The following is a 20,946-nucleotide window of genomic DNA, read 5'->3' on the forward strand; positions in this document are numbered from 1 at the left end:
GGGGAGTGGGGGAGGGACATAGTCTGCATAGCATGGTCTTCAGCACTATACTCTGACCTAGGAAGTCTCTCCTTCCAAATCTTGACAGATCCACTTCAGGCTGGGGCTTGCATCAGGGGACAGGACTGTGGAGTTAATCAGAGCTATAACTCCTCTCTTTTGGGACAGAGGGTGCTGAATTTATGTGCCCACATATGCCCTATTCATTCCTCCATGCTCCCTGCAGTCTCTTTCGGGCCTTGTGTTTTCCCTCATCTTCATTCCTGCTATAATGTGTCTGCACTTAAACTCAACTATTCACACTGCTGTTATAATGTGCCTGCATTTACACTCAGCTACACACACTGCTGCTAAAATGTGCCTCCACTTACACGCAGGCATTCACACTGATGCATAGAAATGTTTCTGTCACTGTCCTCCTACACAGCTCTATAAATCTTACTTCCTGATTGGTCCATGCTGAACACACACCTCTTCCCTATTGCTGTCATGTGACCACACAGACCTCTGACAGCAGCCCTGCTTCTCTATTCTAGCTTGTTGTACTATGCTACTGCATTATGAGGATCTGCAGTTCCATCCTGTATCTATAAACTGCTGCTGTTTTTTCAGGTTTATGCCCTTACTATACATTATACTCCACATGCTGTTTGCTTTACTGTACAGTGACTTATAATATGACATATTCATCTGTTTGGAAATGTTTGTTTAATTTGTTTAACATGTTATTCATAATAAAAAAAAAAAATCTTTTTTTTTGGGTGGGTAACCAATTGTCTGCATTTCTATGATTTCTAATGGGAAATTTGCTTTGGTTTGAAAATGATTTGGATTACAAGCATGGTCCTGGAACAAATTATGCTCATAATCCAAGGCACTACTGTATTTTGGAGTGCCACAGTGCTTCTTTTTTGTATATTTAGTTTGGGGCCTGGTTGGCTGTTGTTGGCACTCTCTACTCTGTGTAAGAGTGCTGCAGATAGACAAATAGATAGAAAATGTAGAATGATCAATATGCACTATAGTATAGCTCTGACATTTACATATTCTCAAAAAATGCTATATGCTAACACAAATGCTAATACACATTCTAATCACTTTATCAAATTTATTAAAATGTGAGATTGCTTGATGCATATTTGCAGCTATTCAGTAAGAGAAGATAAAAGGCGGCATATTTTTCATTACAGTGGAATAAAACAGAAAGTGTATTGTTAATTCAAAATTAACAAACCATTTCACAGCAGAGAATAATTCTGAAGAAGTTTCATTATTCACACAAAAGTATTCAAATGTGCTAAACCAATTAAAATGTGTCAAAAATGGCAATAATAGAAATATATGTTTGGCCAATTATAGCGCAGGAAAGGAAATACAAAATTAGAAGATTAAGGTCATCTTTCCAGATGAAAAATAATGCCTATCTCCTCTTTTATCTTCAGCAGCAAGTGATTATTATTATTATTATTATTATTATTATTATTATTATTATTACCCTTCTCCATCACACATTGCAGGCCTTTTTTCTCATGGTTGCCTTCCAATTTTCCATTGACATACGAGGGTTTATTTTTTTCATCAGAAAAGTTGTTCTTTTTATTAAACATGACTTTTTATTTTTTATTTATTTATTTTAGGATTAGACTATGTTCATATGTTTAAAAAAAAAACAGAAAGGGCGTCTGCTTTTTTTTATTTAAAAAGGCACCTGTTTTTGCCGCAATGGGCCCTGTTCTTTGCTTAGGGGGTGCTGATTGGTCCTTTGACAGGTCCAGCACCTGTCAGGTTACACTGTCTATGCTGAGATCAACATTGATCGTGGCATGCACAGGGTTAAACTTCCCGGAACTGGACAGAAGTCATCTCCCGGTAGTTGCACACAGGTGTCACCTGTAACATACTGCATATATGCATTGACCGCTGGGCCGTTGTTAAAAGGCTCATCGTAGGTGGTTGAGAAATTAAGCAAAGAACAAAAGGACAATAAAAAAGGACAAACATGAATTTATGTCAATATGTTGGGAATTATAAGTTGAAGACAGTAACATTTGTTACTCAGGTTAAGGCCATGTACACATGGCATATAGGACCAGCTGGGTCACAGAGTGGCCGGTCTCTGAAAAGATCATCCCGTCCACAGTGTTCAGATGTGGGTGCATCAGCACGTGCCCGCATCAGAACTCCTCACAGCACACAATGAAGCTTGTTTCATGGTGTGAACTGACAGAGCTTTCTGGGGCCACAATTCACTGAATTGCAGCCGCTGAAAACTGACAACTGGCATGGGATCCCGTCCGGAGCGTACACTATGGGCCACATGTGTCATCCGGCGAACGGATGATTTTCGGGGGAAAGTGCCGATTTGCGTATTTTTTTATTCGAAAATGGCCGATTTGCAAATAAAATATTCGCAAATCGGCACTTTCCGCCGAGTACGCCAGGGGGGGCGGAAAGGGGGCGTGTAGTGGGCGGAACGGAGGGCGCGGACTCAGAGTCCGCGCAATTTACCATCCGTTCCGCCCAAATGTACGCCGAAAACCTACTCCAGTCCTCAGCTGGCGTAGGTTTTCGGCGGTGCGCACCGCCGCGCACGGGATTTATGTAGAGGCAGTCCGCCTCTACATAAATCTCCGTAGCGCCGGAGCTGCGGGGGCATTTAGAAGTCCGGCGTAAAAAACGCCGGACTTAATAAATGCCACCCTATGTGTATACGCTCCGGATGAGATCCTAAAGAAGAGCATGGGGCATTCCTAGGCGTACAAAGTACGGCCGTTGTTGCCGATTGCAACAACAGCCCTACTTTTACGCTGTGTGAACATAACCTAACGCAATAGACTTGAATGGATCTGAGAAACCCCAAACCCCTAACAAAACCAGAATGATTTTAAGGAAAAATAATAATAATAAAAAAAAACATTTATATAATGGTTTTGCAAAGAAAATTAGAAGTTGCTATGTCCATGCCTGTTCAAAACCTCATTGCAGTCCTCTGTCCATAAAATACAGCCAAGACTGTGCTTTTGGCCATTATTCAATGTCTGAATTGTATGTTTTCCTAGTTCCTAGTCCTAGTTCTAGTACTTGTCGTGTGGTGATTAGACCAATGCTTCTCAATTCCAGTCCTCATGGCCCAGCAACAGATCATGTTTGAAGGATGCCCCATATCCCAAAACCTATGATAATACCTGATGCACAGAGTATAATTATATTACCTGTGAAATACTAACGAAATCCTAAAACATGACCTGTTCGTGGGCCATAAGGATCGTATTGAGAAGCACTGGTTAAGACTGAGTAGTTATGGACAGGTTCATTTGCCACTCGTCTTTCTTCCCTGTTAGTCTGTTTTCTGGTCCGGAGGTCAGAGGGCTGGTCCAATCATGCTCTGGACCGGGATTCTGGCATCTCATAAAAGTCAATTTGTGCTCTTAGACATTGCTTGCAGTCGTTTCTTGCAGCTATAACTGGTGTCTCTTCTTGGATTAGATTGCTTGGAATTCTGACCTTTTCACCTACCCATCTGACCTCCGTTTTTGCCTTCTGTTCTTGTACCAATGTGCTATCTCTGGTTTGACCTGTATCTGCCTGACTATTCTTTATTGTTTTTGTCTGTCTTGTCTCATTTTGTGTTTGACTTACCTAGTGAAGGGAATGTCACCTAGTCATCACTACCATCCATGGTCAGGCTGGCAAGTCTTGGTGGTCCTAGCACTAGCACTTATACTGTCTGTCTGTCTCTGTCTTCCATCAAGGTTACCTTACAGTAGTAGCCTTAGTTTCATGGAGTGTAAAAAAAATGTTTCCAGTTCTTTTTAAAATGTATTCTTTAAAATAAACACTTGGAGAGTTGGGGAATATATTTGTTGAAAGTTTAAATTGCTTTTATAATCACTATCCATTTAAAAATTGTTTTCTATAAACATGTGTGTCATACATTTGAGATACTGTATAACTTTGTTAGATGGGAAATGCTTCTCTCATAAAGAGATTTCTATTCATGTCACTTGACATTTTCTAATGCTAAAATTCAACATCAAGAATTTATTCTAAAAAGCAGGGATGTCCACTGGTTTAAATGTATTGAAGCTTTAGGCTACGTCCCCACTTCGGGAACATATCATATAGCCTAACATATATTTAGCTGTCTCATTAAATAGATGGCCGCTAATAAAGATCATGTTCAAGATCAAGAACAAGATGGCTGCATTCCCCTGCTATATTCATGAAGTGGGAACATAGTCTTAGATGTGAAAATAGATTTTATTTTTTATTAAACTGATTTAAAATATACATAATTTAAGTACACAGCACTTGTTAAATATACTTTAAAATACAATAAAAACTTAAATGTTGTTTTCCTTAACCTACTGAAATTCAACGTTTTCCATTAAAATATTTCCTTACACGTTTTAAGGGGCTAGCTTGAGTAGAAATCAATAACTAATTACAAATAAACACCTAAAGAAATGTAATGCAATGCAATGCAGATGGCATGACAAGTACTTAATGATTACATTTTAATTGGATTCTTGAGGCTCATTACACTTGTCTAGTTAAATCAGTAAATATATTATTGGCAAAAAGATATGTTTTTGCCGTGCTGTCCCCCCCCCCCCCCCCCCCTACTTGCTTTCTATATTTAAACACCTTTTTATTAGAGGAAAGTCTGAAATGTCAGCCAATAAGTGAATAAGTGAAGAAAATGCATTGTATTCTTTGGAATTCTAATAAAAAATCCAAAAAATTCAAGATACAAGGGGGGTGGGAGGTGAGGGGCACTATCATTACCAAAAATAATGTTCAATTAACAGGGGGAGGGATATATCTATGCAATTTACTTCATAATTATTATTTTTTTGCCTGTTTTCTAAATAAAAATACAATGCTATTAAATCAGCCACTAGGTGTCTCACTTACTAGAAATCTGCAGTTGAGGCTCCATCACTAGAGCCAATTAGTCCTTCATAATAGTAAAAAAAGAGACCAAATGCAGAAAATGTCAGTTGCAACTGGTGGACATGCACAAATGTGATAAAATAGAACTATTTTTGAAGGAAACACAGCAAAATAGCGCTAATTTACTGCAATTCTCCAATTTGTTACTAAAAAGCATTAATTAACACTAATTTAATACTATAGAGACATTTACATTTAAGCCTAAATTGTGTGATTTTACTTTTGTACTTTTTTTTTACCCAGCCTAATAGGACTAATTTAATAAATATTGATAAATTTGTGAATAAAAATAATTGCTCAATATTTGCAGACTAATCACAAAAAATAAGCAAAAAAAATGAAAACCACCTGATACTGACCAGACATAGGCCTGCATTTTTTTAAATAATAAAATATATATATATATATATATATATATATATATATATATATTAGCCTGAGTGCAAATCACGGAATAGGCAAATTTTTGGGTAGATGCTCCAAAGGCAGATTTTTTTTTTTTTAAATGCATTAATAAAAAAAAAAAATGTGGCCGCTGAATACTGGTTTATAAATGTTTAGAACTTAGTCCAAAAATAGGCGCAAAATCCATACAGTATATTCACCAAAAAATGGGCACAACACCCTTGATAAATGTCCCTCTGTGTAAGCAAGGGTTTACTCTAGACATATAGACCCAAATCTGGTCCAGACTTTGTTAAAAGGTTTGACTGTTTTAAATACAGTGCATGGAGGGTTTTGTATCACTTTTGTGCTTTTGTGTTTAAGTTTTTTTGTGTCAACTATTTTTTTATGTACAACCCCAAGAAAAGTCCTGCCAAAAGTATATAGAAAGAGAATATATAACAACAATCTTTATTTCCGTAATCAATTCATAAAAGCACAAAAAAATAATATATTTTATGTGTTTTTATGAATTGATTACTGAAATAAAGATTCTTGTTATATATTCTCTATCTATTTGTGCAATTTCTTTTTTATGTAAACTACTACTTAATGTAAATTGCTACTAAATTCAATGGATCTTCAAAAAAGAACCACACCCTAAAGGGCCCGAACTAGAATAATGTACCAAAGGCCGTCATTGTAATGACAGGCACCAAAATGTGAATTGGTGGATGTCATTTTGAGTGAAAAAAGTAAATATGTGGTGCCTAAATAGAAGCAATGTCATACACCATGTTTAATGCTAGTTGTAGACACTATTTTTTTTTTTGCTACATGAAAAAATGGGTATAGCCTTTGTAAGAGGGTCGTGGCTCAAAATGCCCCACTGTGCACCAGAAAATGCACCATCATTCTGGTGTAGTTTAAGCCAGCTAATGGTTGGTCTAAACTTAGACTACACAGTCTAAGTATACAAAAGATCTAGAAAATCCAGGCCAGAAACTGTGATTTACAATCTTCTATGTGCGCCATGTAAGCGTTCTATATAAGCATGGATGTATATATAAGCACAGTTATGCTCAGCCAATCGCGGCTGAGCTTCGGATGACGCCGCAGAGGGTGGCCGGCACTCGGGAAGATCCGCCGGCCTCCCGAAGAAGACGTCACTGCTGAGGATCGGAGACCGTGGACGACACGAGATGCGGTGAGTATAATGCACCACACTTCCGGGTCTAGCGTGGGTGGGGGTAAACACGGGGAAGGGGGCCATTCACAGACATAACATACATTACAAAGTTGTATAACTTTGTAATGTGTGTTATTCTGTGAATAATTTTTTATCGCCGGACAACCCCTTTAAGGAGACCAGAGGCCACAAACCAGAAACTTCAAACAAAAATTGGCCATTAAGGATTTACAAAGCAACACTAACATAGTGCTAAAAATGGCTGACAAAGGGGGGGAAATCGTGATTCTGGACCGTGAAATGTATTGCCAGATGGCCCGTAAAATATTATATGACCAAACCACGTACAGAAAACTTGAGGAGGATCCCACCCCACATTTCAGAAATTAACTGGAGAAATTGATAATGGAGGGTGTCTCCTTGGGTATTCTGGAGGAAACACGAACCAAAGATCTCTTACCTGAACATCCCAAAACTCCAGTTTTTTTACGGACTCCCCAAGATACACAAAGGGGAATTTCCCCCTCCCCTCCGCCCCATTATATCTGGCGTAGGTTGCTTGAATGAAAAAATCTGCACCTGGGTAGATGGACTACTACAAGACCTAGTCCAGAGAGTCCCTGGTTACCTCAAGGACAGCAGCTCAGTATTGAGAGCCTTTGAAAATTTCAAATGGGATGCAGACAACTCATGGTTAAGTTGTGACATAACAGCACTGTATTCTTCAATCCCGCACGAACAAGCAATAACTGCATTGGCACATCATCTATACAAATACAGCAAGTACAGTTGCGAACTATGTGAATACATCATAGAAGTCATTTCATTTCTCCTCAAACACAATTTTTTCATTTTTGACCATGTTTTTTTATCTGCAAATCCAGGGAGCCCCGATGGGGGCCAAATTCTCTCCAACCCTGACTGGCCTTTACGTCGCATGGTGGGAGGAATGCTATATTTGTAGCCCTCGTAATCCATTCATCAGCAACATAAAATGGTATGGTCGTTTCATAGACGATGTCCTAATCGTGTGGCAGGGCAAAAAGGACATCATCAAGAACTTTTTGGAATACATCAGTAATAACATCAACAATCTTCTGTTCACAGCAAACATACAAAATGAGTCCATAGCATTCCTGGATCTCAACCTACACTCTTCAATAGAGACTGGACTCATAACAACTTCACTGTACAGAAAGCCCACCGCAGGCAATACGATCTTACATGCCAGCAGCAATCATCCGCGTCACACCATCAGATCTATCCCCGTCGGGGAATTAACTCGTACAAAACATTCCTGCTCTAACCCAGAAGAATATAGAAAACAATATAAACAAGTATCCATACGTCTCAAACAAAGAGGCTACAAAACATCAATAATTAACAGAGCGTTAAACATAACACAACATAAAGATAGATCAACACTACTGCAAGAAAAAGAAAAAATTACAACTATGTACTTAAATAGGGAAAATAATCCCTTAACCTTCTCTACCCAGTACTCGGTGGAATATCAGGAAATAATAAAAATATTAAACAGAAGTTTACCTATCCCAAGGCAGGATGCCATCCTTGCTGAAATTCTGAATCAAGGACACCACTGCGTGGCATGCAGGGGTCGCTCCTTGAGAGACATATTATCCCCGAGTATGCTACAAAACGAAGTTCAGACTGGCATATGCAGTACTGTAGGAAACTGCGGTGCAAACAGATGTCAAACCTGCACTAGAAACTCCTATACATACAGCAGTAACAACCACATGTACAGAGTACAAGACTTTATTAATTGCAACTCCCACCACATTGTATATGTGATTGAGTGTACAACTTGCCAGCTCAAATATGTGGGCTGCACGATCCGACCATTGAAGACCCGAATTGGAGAACATCTCCTCAGCATCAGCAAAAATGTGGGTCTCAGCTCATCAGGAGCTGCAAAACATTTTATTGAACAACATGGCGGAAACACATCCTCCTTAACCTGCTACGGCATCAAGAAAGTACATAAACCACAACATGGGGGTGACTGGAGGAGAAAACTTTTACACAAAGAAGCAGAACTTATTTTCAAGTTGAACACCAGAATACCGCATGGATTAAATTATAAAAATGATTTGCTTTTCCATTACAAATAATTCTGTGTGATTCTGGTGTGTCCTATCCATGCCTTGCGGTATACACTGTTCATGTGCAATCAGCTTTATAATTGATGTTCACTTATATATTATCATGCATTCATCTTGATTCATTATGATATACTATACTGTATTATTTATTAATTTCGACTTATCCACATGTTTTGATATTACATCCACCAGCCATATTAGCATGCAGTGACGTGAATCTGACACCTGGTCAATCTAGCTAATTTGCATGCCATGACGTATGGAGTGTGGATTGGTCCACAACAGCTTTTAATCTCAACAGTTTGTTTATTCTTATATGTGACCATGATTAAGCGCGGTAGCGCGAAACGCATTGGTTTTAATGAATTTTTATAAATTAAAAGTTATGTTTTAATCTCACCTCTATGTTCGGGGAGTGCCGACCTACTCACAGCCTATCTACTATAAACATTCTATATTCCATATGAGCAGAATTAAAGTAGAGTATTAACATAATTAGAACAGAGTATAAAACAGGAGGTTATTGAATGGTGAATAGTGCTTGTAAATGTAATAGTTATAGAAGTTCATAAGAGAAGTTGCTGGATTGCACAAAACCAGTTGGATCTACTACATACTGTATGTTGAGATAGTTCCATAGTGAAAATCTTGACAAATTCATAGCCAAAAGATACATTACATTATTTTCATACAAATTACAAATGAATAAAAGAAGTAGAGAATGTTTTTTTGTGTGTTTGAGTGAGTCTTTTATTCTTTACCTTAGTTATAATAAAATCCCACTGTTAGCACTCGGGCCGTGTGTTCGGCTCAGCATTCATAGCAACCAGTATGCTTATGTTTTTGCTACATTCTGCTCTGCTGCTCCTGGTTGTAGCAGTGTCCAGTGTTGCACTCCACCTGCTGATCAGCACTAGCTGTTTGCTATCACAGTGATTTGACTGACAGCTGACTCGCCCAGTTAGCTGTTAGTATCTGGGTTGGGCTGGGACTTCTAGTCTTATAAGTCTATCACTCTGTATCATCTTCTCTGCCTATGATAGCACCTAGTTCCTTGACCTAGCATCTCCTGACCATGTGTATCCTGTTTACCTGACCATTGGATTTTGTGACCTTGACCTCACTTCTGGATTCTGACTTTGTACTTCTGCTGCCCGTTTGTTGCTTACCTTGCCAGCTGACCATTTTTTTGTTGTGTGAGTTTCGTCTTGTCTTGTTCTGTGTTTGCACACATGGCAGCATAGGGAACGTCGCCCAGTTGTCTGCAGTTATTTAGAGCTGTTGTGGCAAGTAGGTAGGGTGAGCTGGGGTGGGTGCCTGTGTTAGGGTTGCACCAGTCTGTTTTCTTCCCAGTTCCCTACCTGACACCCCCTTGTTATGTTGTTACAGTAATGAGACAACCCAGAAAGTTTTTTTTTGTTTTGTCCAGGACACAAATATTAAATGGATGCACCAAGCTGTTTTGAAAAAAAAATCAGACACATTATTTTGAAAAGTCACCAAAAGCAAAAGGTGCACTTTCTGGCAATCTGTGTGTGTGTATACTGTATATATATATATATATATATATATATATATATATATATATATATATATATATATATATTATGATTTTGTTTCTTTGAAGGTTGAGTCATTCCATGGTTTATATTTAAATTGTATTTAAAATGGATTTAAAAGAGTAAGTTAAAAGATATATTACTGCATGCATGTAAATGTAGAGATAAACAAAGAAAAGGATAAAGCTATTTCAAAGTCATGAAAGAAAAAAAAAGTGTTTTTAAGCAAATCCCCCCAGGAAAAAAAAAAGCTTCCTTATTAGAGATGAACGAACCACGTTCGGGTTTGAGTCCATCCGAACCCGAACGATCGGCATTTGATTAGTGGGGGCTGCAGAACTTGGATAAAGCTCTAAGGTTGTCTGGAAAACATGGATACAGCCAATGACTATATCCATGTTTTCCACATAGCCTTAGGGCTTTATCCAACTTCAGCAGCCACCGCTAATCAAATGCCGAAAGTTCGGGTTCGGATCGACTAGAGCATGCTCGAGGTTCGCTCATCTCTATTCCTTATGTAATCAGTGGAAGGTTCCATAAAGGACATGTAGAGCAATATGAGTTAAATAAAAACAGAACAAAGGGATATGCAAATTGAGGTACTGGTATGCTAGCTTGTCTTTTTTCCTGTTATAGATACAAATATACAAAATAAACACTTTCTAAAAAATATTACATTCACTCTTGCATGTTTTCAAAGCCAGCACTTGGTCTGGGGTTAATTAATAAAACTTTGCTTTATTGCTGATTTGCAGAAAAGGCTGCATTGCTGATTTTATGTTACCAGGCTGAACCCTCACACCGATTGACCTTATATATAAAAAATTCATGAAAAGAAAATATTTCAACAATATTTTAATACATATCAAGTTGTTTACTTTTTATTGGCATGTTAGTAAAAGGCTGTGTCACACTGGGGCATTATGCCCTTAAAGTAATGTCTTAACCCCTTCCCGCACGAGGGCGTAACTGTACTTGCTCGGGTGGGGGAGTTCAGAGTGGGGCCGCTCGGCGACCCCGCTCTGAACCGCCGCAGTCCCGGGTGCAGCATGTAGCCCGGGAATGCGGCTATTAGCGGGTACAGTCCGATCGCCGTGCCCGCTAATTAAGTCTTCAGATGCAGCTGTCAAAGTTGACAGTTGCATCTGAAGACTAACTGCAGCCCATACCTGGTGCTCTAGTGGGGAGATCGCCCCCCTTGAGGTTGTCACGGATGGGCGATCCCTGCTTCTGTTGCCGGCCGGGGTCTGCCCATTATGGCGCTGATCCCGACTTGGCATTCTATTGCTTTTGGTTGCAGCAGCCAAAAGCAATAGAACAGTGATCTCATCGATCTATGCTGCATACCTATACAGCATAGATCTTAATGAGAGATAAGTGTGCATATACTAGAAGTTACCCATGGGGGCTTCTAGTAAATGTGTAAAAAAAAAAAAGAGTTGTATTATTAATAAATAATCCCCTCCCCTAATAAAAGTTTGAATCACTCCCCTTTCCCCATTTTATCAATAAAAATAAATAAATACACATGTTTGTTATCGCCATGTGTGTAATCACCCAAACTATTAATTTATCAAATTCCTGATCTTGCACGGTTAACAGCGTAAGCTCAAAAAAAAATGCAAAATTGCGCATTTTTGGTCGCATCAAATCCAGAATTTTTTTTATAAAAAGTGATCAAAAAGTTGCATTTGTGCAATCAAGATACCGATAGAAAAAACAGATCATGGCGCAAAAAATGACACCTCACACAGCCCCATAGACCAAAGGATAAAAGCGCAATAAGCCTGGGAATAGATTTTAAGGAACATATATTTGTTAACAATGGTTTGAATTTTTTACAAGTCATCAAATAAAATAAAAGTTATGCGTTACAAATCGTTTTAATCGGACCGACTTGAGGAACATATATAACATGTCAGTGTTTCCATAGGACGCTGGTTGACCTCAGGGAGATCAACCAAAACACCGCAGAGACACCATCACGTGTCTCAACGTCAGTGTATTCTAGAACATTGCCCCCTGGGAAATCAAATATGCAAAAGAACACTGCAGAGACACCATCACATGTCTCGACGTCAGTGAACTAGCCAGACCTTCCCTCCGGGAAGGAACAACCAAGCCAAAGCGTTCTCCAGTCAAGGAAACCACCTCAGCAAGGTATCCATCCACAGACAGCTGTTTCGGGGTTTTTGCCCCTCATCAGTGTGGAGTAGGTTTCTGGCTAGTGGGAGCAATGACTAGTATGTGCATGCAAAAGGACGCTGGTTGACCTCAGGGAGATCAACCAAAACACCGCAGAGACACCATCACGTGTCTCAACGTCAGTGTATTCTAGAACATTGCCCCCTGGGAAATCAAATATGCAAAAGAACACTGCAGAGACACCATCACATGTCTCGACGTCAGTGAACTAGCCAGACCTTCCCTCCGGGAAGGAACAACCAAGCCAAAGCGTTCTCCAGTCAAGGAAACCACCTCAGCAAGGTATCCATCCACAGACAGCTGTTTCGGGGTTTTTGCCCCTCATCAGTGTGGAGTAGGTTTCTGGCTAGTGGGAGCAATGACTAGTATGTGCATGCAAAAGGACGCTGGTTGACCTCAGGGAGATCAACCAAAACACCGCAGAGACACCATCACGTGTCTCAACGTCAGTGTATTCTAGAACATTGCCCCCTGGGAAATCAAATATGCAAAAGAACACTGCAGAGACACCATCACATGTCTCGACGTCAGTGAACTAGCCAGACCTTCCCTCCGGGAAGGAACAACCAAGCCAAAGCGTTCTCCAGTCAAGGAAACCACCTCAGCAAGGTATCCATCCACAGACAGCTGTTTCGGGGTTTTTGCCCCTCATCAGTGTGGAGTAGGTTTCTGGCTAGTGGGAGCAATGACTAGTATGTGCATGCAAAAGGACGCTGGTTGACCTCAGGGAGATCAACCAAAACACCGCAGAGACACCATCACGTGTCTCAACGTCAGTGTATTCTAGAACATTGCCCCCTGGGAAATCAAATATGCAAAAGAACACTGCAGAGACACCATCACATGTCTCGACGTCAGTGAACTAGCCAGACCTTCCCTCCGGGAAGGAACAACCAAGCCAAAGCGTTCTCCAGTCAAGGAAACCACCTCAGCAAGGTATCCATCCACAGACAGCTGTTTCGGGGTTTTTGCCCCTCATCAGTGTGGAGTAGGTTTCTGGCTAGTGGGAGCAATGACTAGTATGTGCATGCAAAAGGACGCTGGTTGACCTCAGGGAGATCAACCAAAACACCGCAGAGACACCATCACGTGTCTCAACGTCAGTGTATTCTAGAACATTGCCCCCTGGGAAATCAAATATGCAAAAGAACACTGCAGAGACACCATCACATGTCTCGACGTCAGTGAACTAGCCAGACCTTCCCTCCGGGAAGGAACAACCAAGCCAAAGCGTTCTCCAGTCAAGGAAACCACCTCAGCAAGGTATCCATCCACAGACAGCTGTTTCGGGGTTTTTGCCCCTCATCAGTGTGGAGTAGGTTTCTGGCTAGTGGGAGCAATGACTAGTATGTGCATGCAAAAGGACGCTGGTTGACCTCAGGGAGATCAACCAAAACACCGCAGAGACACCATCACGTGTCTCAACGTCAGTGTATTCTAGAACATTGCCCCCTGGGAAATCAAATATGCAAAAGAACACTGCAGAGACACCATCACATGTCTCGACGTCAGTGAACTAGCCAGACCTTCCCTCCGGGAAGGAACAACCAAGCCAAAGCGTTCTCCAGTCAAGGAAACCACCTCAGCAAGGTATCCATCCACAGACAGCTGTTTCGGGGTTTTTGCCCCTCATCAGTGTGGAGTAGGTTTCTGGCTAGTGGGAGCAATGACTAGTATGTGCATGCAAAAGGACGCTGGTTGACCTCAGGGAGATCAACCAAAACACCGCAGAGACACCATCACGTGTCTCAACGTCAGTGTATTCTAGAACATTGCCCCCTGGGAAATCAAATATGCAAAAGAACACTGCAGAGACACCATCACATGTCTCGACGTCAGTGAACTAGCCAGACCTTCCCTCCGGGAAGGAACAACCAAGCCAAAGCGTTCTCCAGTCAAGGAAACCACCTCAGCAAGGTATCCATCCACAGACAGCTGTTTCGGGGTTTTTGCCCCTCATCAGTGTGGAGTAGGTTTCTGGCTAGTGGGAGCAATGACTAGTATGTGCATGCAAAAGGACGCTGGTTGACCTCAGGGAGATCAACCAAAACACCGCAGAGACACCATCACGTGTCTCAACGTCAGTGTATTCTAGAACATTGCCCCCTGGGAAATCAAATATGCAAAAGAACACTGCAGAGACACCATCACATGTCTCGACGTCAGTGAACTAGCCAGACCTTCCCTCCGGGAAGGAACAACCAAGCCAAAGCGTTCTCCAGTCAAGGAAACCACCTCAGCAAGGTATCCATCCACAGACAGCTGTTTCGGGGTTTTTGCCCCTCATCAGTGTGGAGTAGGTTTCTGGCTAGTGGGAGCAATGACTAGTATGTGCATGCAAAAGGACGCTGGTTGACCTCAGGGAGATCAACCAAAACACCGCAGAGACACCAGGGGGCAATGTTCTAGAATACACTGACGTTGAGACACGTGATGGTGTCTCTGCGGTGTTTTGGTTGATCTCCCTGAGGTCAACCAGCGTCCTTTTGCATGCACATACTAGTCATTGCTCCCACTAGCCAGAAACCTACTCCACACTGATGAGGGGCAAAAACCCCGAAACAGCTGTCTGTGGATGGATACCTTGCTGAGGTGGTTTCCTTGACTGGAGAACGCTTTGGCTTGGTTGTTCCTTCCCGGAGGGAAGGTCTGGCTAGTTCACTGACGTCGAGACATGTGATGGTGTCTCTGCAGTGTTCTTTTGCATATTTGATTTCCCAGGGGGCAATGTTCTAGAATACACTGACGTTGAGACACGTGATGGTGTCTCTGCGGTGTTTTGGTTGATCTCCCTGAGGTCAACCAGCGTCCTTTTGCATGCACATACTAGTCATTGCTCCCACTAGCCAGAAACCTACTCCACACTGATGAGGGGCAAAAACCCCGAAACAGCTGTCTGTGGATGGATACCTTGCTGAGGTGGTTTCCTTGACTGGAGAACGCTTTGGCTTGGTTGTTCCTTCCCGGAGGGAAGGTCTGGCTAGTTCACTGACGTCGAGACATGTGATGGTGTCTCTGCAGTGTTCTTTTGCATATTTGATTTCCCAGGGGGCAATGTTCTAGAATACACTGACGTTGAGACACGTGATGGTGTCTCTGCGGTGTTTTGGTTGATCTCCCTGAGGTCAACCAGCGTCCTTTTGCATGCACATACTAGTCATTGCTCCCACTAGCCAGAAACCTACTCCACACTGATGAGGGGCAAAAACCCCGAAACAGCTGTCTGTGGATGGATACCTTGCTGAGGTGGTTTCCTTGACTGGAGAACGCTTTGGCTTGGTTGTTCCTTCCCGGAGGGAAGGTCTGGCTAGTTCACTGACGTCGAGACATGTGATGGTGTCTCTGCAGTGTTCTTTTGCATATAGTGTTTCCATAGGACACACAGCGTAAAAACCAAGCCCCCCCCCAAAAAAAAAAAAAATAATAATTGTGGTTTTTTTATTTTTTATTTCACCGCCCATATTATTTTTTTCTGCTTTCGCAGCATATTTTATGCAAAAATTCAGCCTGTCATTGCAAAGTACTATTAGGGGTGCAAAAAATAAAGACTCATGTGGGTCTGTAGGTGGAAAAATGCAACTACTATGGACTTTTAAGCACAAGGAGGAAAAAACGAAAACGCAAAAACGAAAATTAGCCTGGTCCAGAAGGGGTTAATTGCTGTCTGTTTGAAATTGATTACTTTGCAGGCAACTTTTCTCCTCTTTTACTCTTTTCTTATAATTAATATATTAGATTGAAAAAAATAATGACCTGTGTTGTTCTAATGTAACTGCATCATTACTCACAATTACACAGGGACAGATAAGTCAGAAAGTTTTGTTTTTTTTTTCCTTAGTCAATTTACATGAAAAACTTTTTTTTACTTCTAGGTTTTTTTTATATATGTATTTCAGCTGTATTATTTAATTAAAAATGATACTCCTCAACATGAAACTGCAACAAAAACAAAAAAAAGAAGGAAAAGTTGTTAAATTATGGAACTTACAGGATTTACAGACATGTTAATATGCAAATGATAAAAAAGGAAACTAAATGTTAAAAACATTGCTATTTATTCAATACAAAGTATGACCAATGTGCAGAAATGCACACACAGATACAGTATGTCATAACTCAATTTGTTATTTAGATTGTGAACACCAATATGAATAGGGAATGATTTAAGCTTGAATTGGATTGAAACTAAAGGCTTTGAGGGACATGTGTGTGCAGCTATTCTAATGACGATTGGTGTCTATTTTGTTCCAATATCTTGTGACTGATTTATTAAAATGTAGCACTGCCATCGTGAAAGTATCTAAGTAAAAAGACACAAAGTCGTAGAAAAAGTCACAAAAAAGCAAAAATTATGCAACCATATTACCTGTTACTATTACACCTGTTACTGACCAGACGTAAGCCTGCACCTCTTTGTCTGACTTTTAAAAAAAAATGCAAATGACAAATTGGGGCTTATCCCGGATTATGCAAATGTTTTGACTAAAAACAGGTAGATTTTTTTTTTTTTTTTTTTAAGTTGCATCTAAAAATTATTCGCCCTTCGAATACTGATTCATAAATAGAACTTAGACCAAAAATGGCGAAAAAGCAGTATGGAAGCAGTATGAATACTTTAGACGTGGTCACAACACCTAATTCTACCCAGATTTAACTGCTGTGTCATGTCATGAGTTGACACATACAGAAAGGTAAAGGGGCAGGGTAGGAACCTGTTTATGTTTATTTTACATATCTTTTTATCTTTTATTTTATTGTATTTTTTTATTAAACCCCTTCCGGCCAGTAACGTGTATATATGTTCCTACTGAATATACCCCGTGCAGTAGGAATATATATATATTTTGCTTACTGAAAGGGGTTTGATATGTGCGGGACATCCGTGTCCCGCGAGCCGAGGGTAATGACAAGCAGTTGCAATCCCCCAGCTGCTTGCCATTAACCCCTTAATTGCTGCGATCTATAGTGATTGCTGCATTTCAGGTACTCAAAAACAGGACAAGCCCCTGTCCCTGAGTGATCGGGACCCCCGCAGCCATGATGCGGGGAACCTGATCGCTTGTGCTGACGGGCGGGGGTAAGTCACTTACCTCCGTCCTGTCGGATCGGCAATCGATGCATAAAGTCTGCTCTCAGGCAGGCTCTATGCATAGATCGCCGAAAACACTGATCTATGCTATGCTGTGGCATAGCATAGATCAGTATATGTAATCTAACGATTGCATGTTCTAAGTGTAAAGAAAAGTGTAATTAAAAAAAAGTTTTTAAAAGTTTAAAAAAACACCTTATAAACCCCTCCCAATAAAAGTTTGCCCATTATAAAAATAAAATAAAAATACATATTACATATTGTAGCTTACAGAATTATTTGATCTATTAAAATATAAAATTATTGTTCCCGCATGGTGAACTGCGTATAAATAAATAAATAAATAAATAAAAAGCGATCAAAATTATTCTTTTACACCAGTATGATATTAATAAAAACTAGAGATCATGGCCCCAAAAATAACACCCCAACCAGCCCTGGAGGTGGAAAAATAAAAGCGCTATGGCTCTTAGAAGGCGGGGAGGAACATTGCATTAATTCCACCCTGACATCAAAGGGCTCTGTCTTAAAGGGGTTAAAACCCTGAAAAAAAAACCACTGGTTTAAAATAGGTCCAAATTGTCTTAAAAATGTTTTGTTATAGCTTCACAAAAGAGTAATTATTATTAATATTATTTATGTATTCTTATCATAGGATTCCTAAGTACAGGAGACCAAGCAGCAAAAGGAAATTATGGTTTACTTGATCAAATACAAGCTTTACGATGGATTGAAGAAAACATAGGAGCTTTCGGAGGGGACCCAAAAAGAGTAACAATTTTTGGATCTGGGGCTGGAGCGTCTTGTGTAAGCCTGTTAACCTTATCCCACTATTCTGAAGGTAATACTGTTATCCTGAACATTTTATATCTAATCACCTTAATGTTGTTTAAGGCTATGTTCACACTATGTTAAAAACAACGGACGTTTCTATGAAATATGGCTGTTGTTTTTATGTAGTGTGAACATAGCCTAAATTTGTAACTAATCAAAAAAATTTGTAAGCCAGTTTTTTGTATAGGTCACTTAGGTAAAAATGTACATGTTTTAATCAGCCCTATATCTTCAACTGAGACCCACAATTTTTTTTTTTTAAAAAGGTAAGGAATTGTTTGTGAGTTTTTGAAAAACTTTGGAAAACTAAAGTTCATGAAATGTTTACAAAATGTAACTTCAATATATATATATATATATATATATATATATATATATATATATGTGGAGCCTCAGTTGTGGGAATAACATGGGAATAGCCATAGATCCCACTCTCCAGAGAAGGAAGCCTTTTGCCAAGGGGTGCCTCCTAGTGGGGAGAACACCAAACCACCCTGATACGTAGTCCCTCAGGTCCTTGCTCTGTTCCCTAAATAGGAAAACACCAGGGTGGCCCCTATAAGTCAAAGTCTAACTCTGTTGCGAGTGTAACGACATAAGACAAGGATTACCAAGGCTAGGCATCCATCCACAGACGGCCGTTTCGGCGTATTTGCCCCTCGTCAGTGTGGAGTGTATTCTGGCTATCAGGGGCAATGAAAAATTGATCAACAAAACACACCACTCACTGAACTCAAGGAGAACCGTGAAAAAACCAAAGAAGTACTCATTTAAGAGTCTTCACTGATTGCCCCCTACAAAATGCGAAAAAGGGGTCCGTGGAGCTTCAGTTGCGAGTCTCAAAACACGGAAATAGCCAGATATTCTTCTCTCCAGAGAAGGAAGCCTGAAGCCTGTTGCTAGGGGTGCCTCCTAGTGGGGAGAACACCAAATCACCCTGATACGTAGCCCCTCAGGTCCTCGCTCTGTTGCGAGCATTGGGACCTAAATAGGGAAGCACCAGGGTGGCCCCTGTAAGTCAAAGTCTAACTCTGTTGCGAGTGTAACGACATAAGACAAGGGTTACCAAGGCTAGGCATCCATCCACAGACTGCCATTTTGGGGTATGTGCCCCTCATCAGTGTGGAGCAGGATTCTGGCTATCAGGGGCAATGAAAAATTGACCAACAAAACACCCCACTCACTGAACTCAAGGAGAACAGTGAAAAGTGTACATGTTTTAATTAGTACTATATCTTCCACTGAATCCCACGATTTTTTTTTTTATTATTATAAATAGGTAAGGAATTGTTTGTGAGTTTTTGAAAAACTTTGAAAGGTCAAGATAAACTAAAGTTCATGAAATGTTTACAAAATGTAACATAAATATATATATAGCTTGTGTTTTTGTACAGATAAAATAACCCATTTTTAAACTGCACTGTAGACCAATACAACATAGTGAAAGGGTATCTACCATGCTATGATATCATCAATTAGGAATGATGAATGATAACAAGCTTTGCTACTTATAACATCTAGCTGATACCTTTCTAAAACAGCCAATGTTAGAGTTAACCTCAGTCCTTTATAGAGGCCACAGTCAATACTGACCATGGCACATGGGTGGTTTTAAAGAAAGGGAGAGAGAGGTCTTCATCTATAAGCTCATTGGTGCTTCTTCAATGTAATTCAAGGGTGTCAATTGCTTACATTGGCAGTCAGTGGCCACAAAAGGCCCCCCATTTTCCATTGTTTCTTGCAGTTAAATATTTTCTTTTACAAATTGCTTTAAGGGACATAATATTAGAATTAAAAAAAATGCTATAGTTTATTTCAATAGTGAAAATAAAATTGAAAAAGTTGCCAAACTCCTATAAATGCCAGTGCTGCCGCAAAAGATCACTGGCACGAAGTATTAGGAATAAAAGTGAGGATTTATTGAATATTGGCGCAGATATAACGCGTTTCAAAAGCAACAGCTTTCTTCATCAGATAGTGTGCATCTGATGAAGAAAGCTGTTGCTTTTGAAACGCGTTATATCTGTGCCAATATTCAATAAATCCTCACTTTTATTTCTAATACTTCGTGCCAGTGATCATTTGCGGCAGCGCTGGCCTTTATAGGAGTTTGGCAACTTTTTCAATTTTATTTTCACTATTGTATACACGGGCCCCGCTTGGGAGCATCCCGGAGCGCCACTCCTGGCTAGCTATTCTCTGCAGCCTGCAAGCGGACATTACAGCCACGTTGGAACCCTGTACAGTACCCCAAAAAAGGGGTGATATGCACAAAGCCCAAGGGGCTTCAAGGTGAGCCTCGAATCTTACTAACAATCTCTCTATCAAGCACCAACGGTATTACACGAGGCGCCGCCTCTTGCCTTTCCTTTTTCTCTCCCTATCATCTATATTTTATTGCAAGACACATTGGAGGTAAACCAGGCCAAGCAGGGGGCACCTGGTTAAATGATTAAGTCAACCATTGATATCAATAAGTTTTGTTACTCGAGTCGAGCAGTTAAGCACTCTGAGCTCTGCTTCTTTGTTTAAATTATGGTAAATCAGATGTAAGAACATGTCACAGCTGCTGTGGTTAGCACTAACTATGGTATCTAGGGGTTA

General features: G+C 40.3%; 1 protein-coding gene across 3 annotated transcripts in view; it reads left to right on the plus strand.

Moving 5' to 3' along the window:
• NLGN4X (neuroligin 4 X-linked) overlaps positions 1-20,946 on the plus strand; it is a 246,498-nt gene that overhangs the window by 187,226 nt on the left and 38,326 nt on the right. For all 3 annotated transcript variants that reach the window (XM_069945079.1, XM_069945081.1, XM_069945080.1), the window contains one exon: positions 18,164-18,349. In XM_069945079.1, coding sequence (XP_069801180.1) covers positions 18,164-18,349 — 186 coding nt within the window. The remainder of the gene's footprint in view (positions 1-18,163; positions 18,350-20,946) is intronic.

The sequence above is a fragment of the Dendropsophus ebraccatus genome, chromosome 11 (assembly GCF_027789765.1).
Source record: "Dendropsophus ebraccatus isolate aDenEbr1 chromosome 11, aDenEbr1.pat, whole genome shotgun sequence".
Taxonomy (NCBI): Eukaryota; Metazoa; Chordata; class Amphibia; order Anura; family Hylidae; genus Dendropsophus; species Dendropsophus ebraccatus.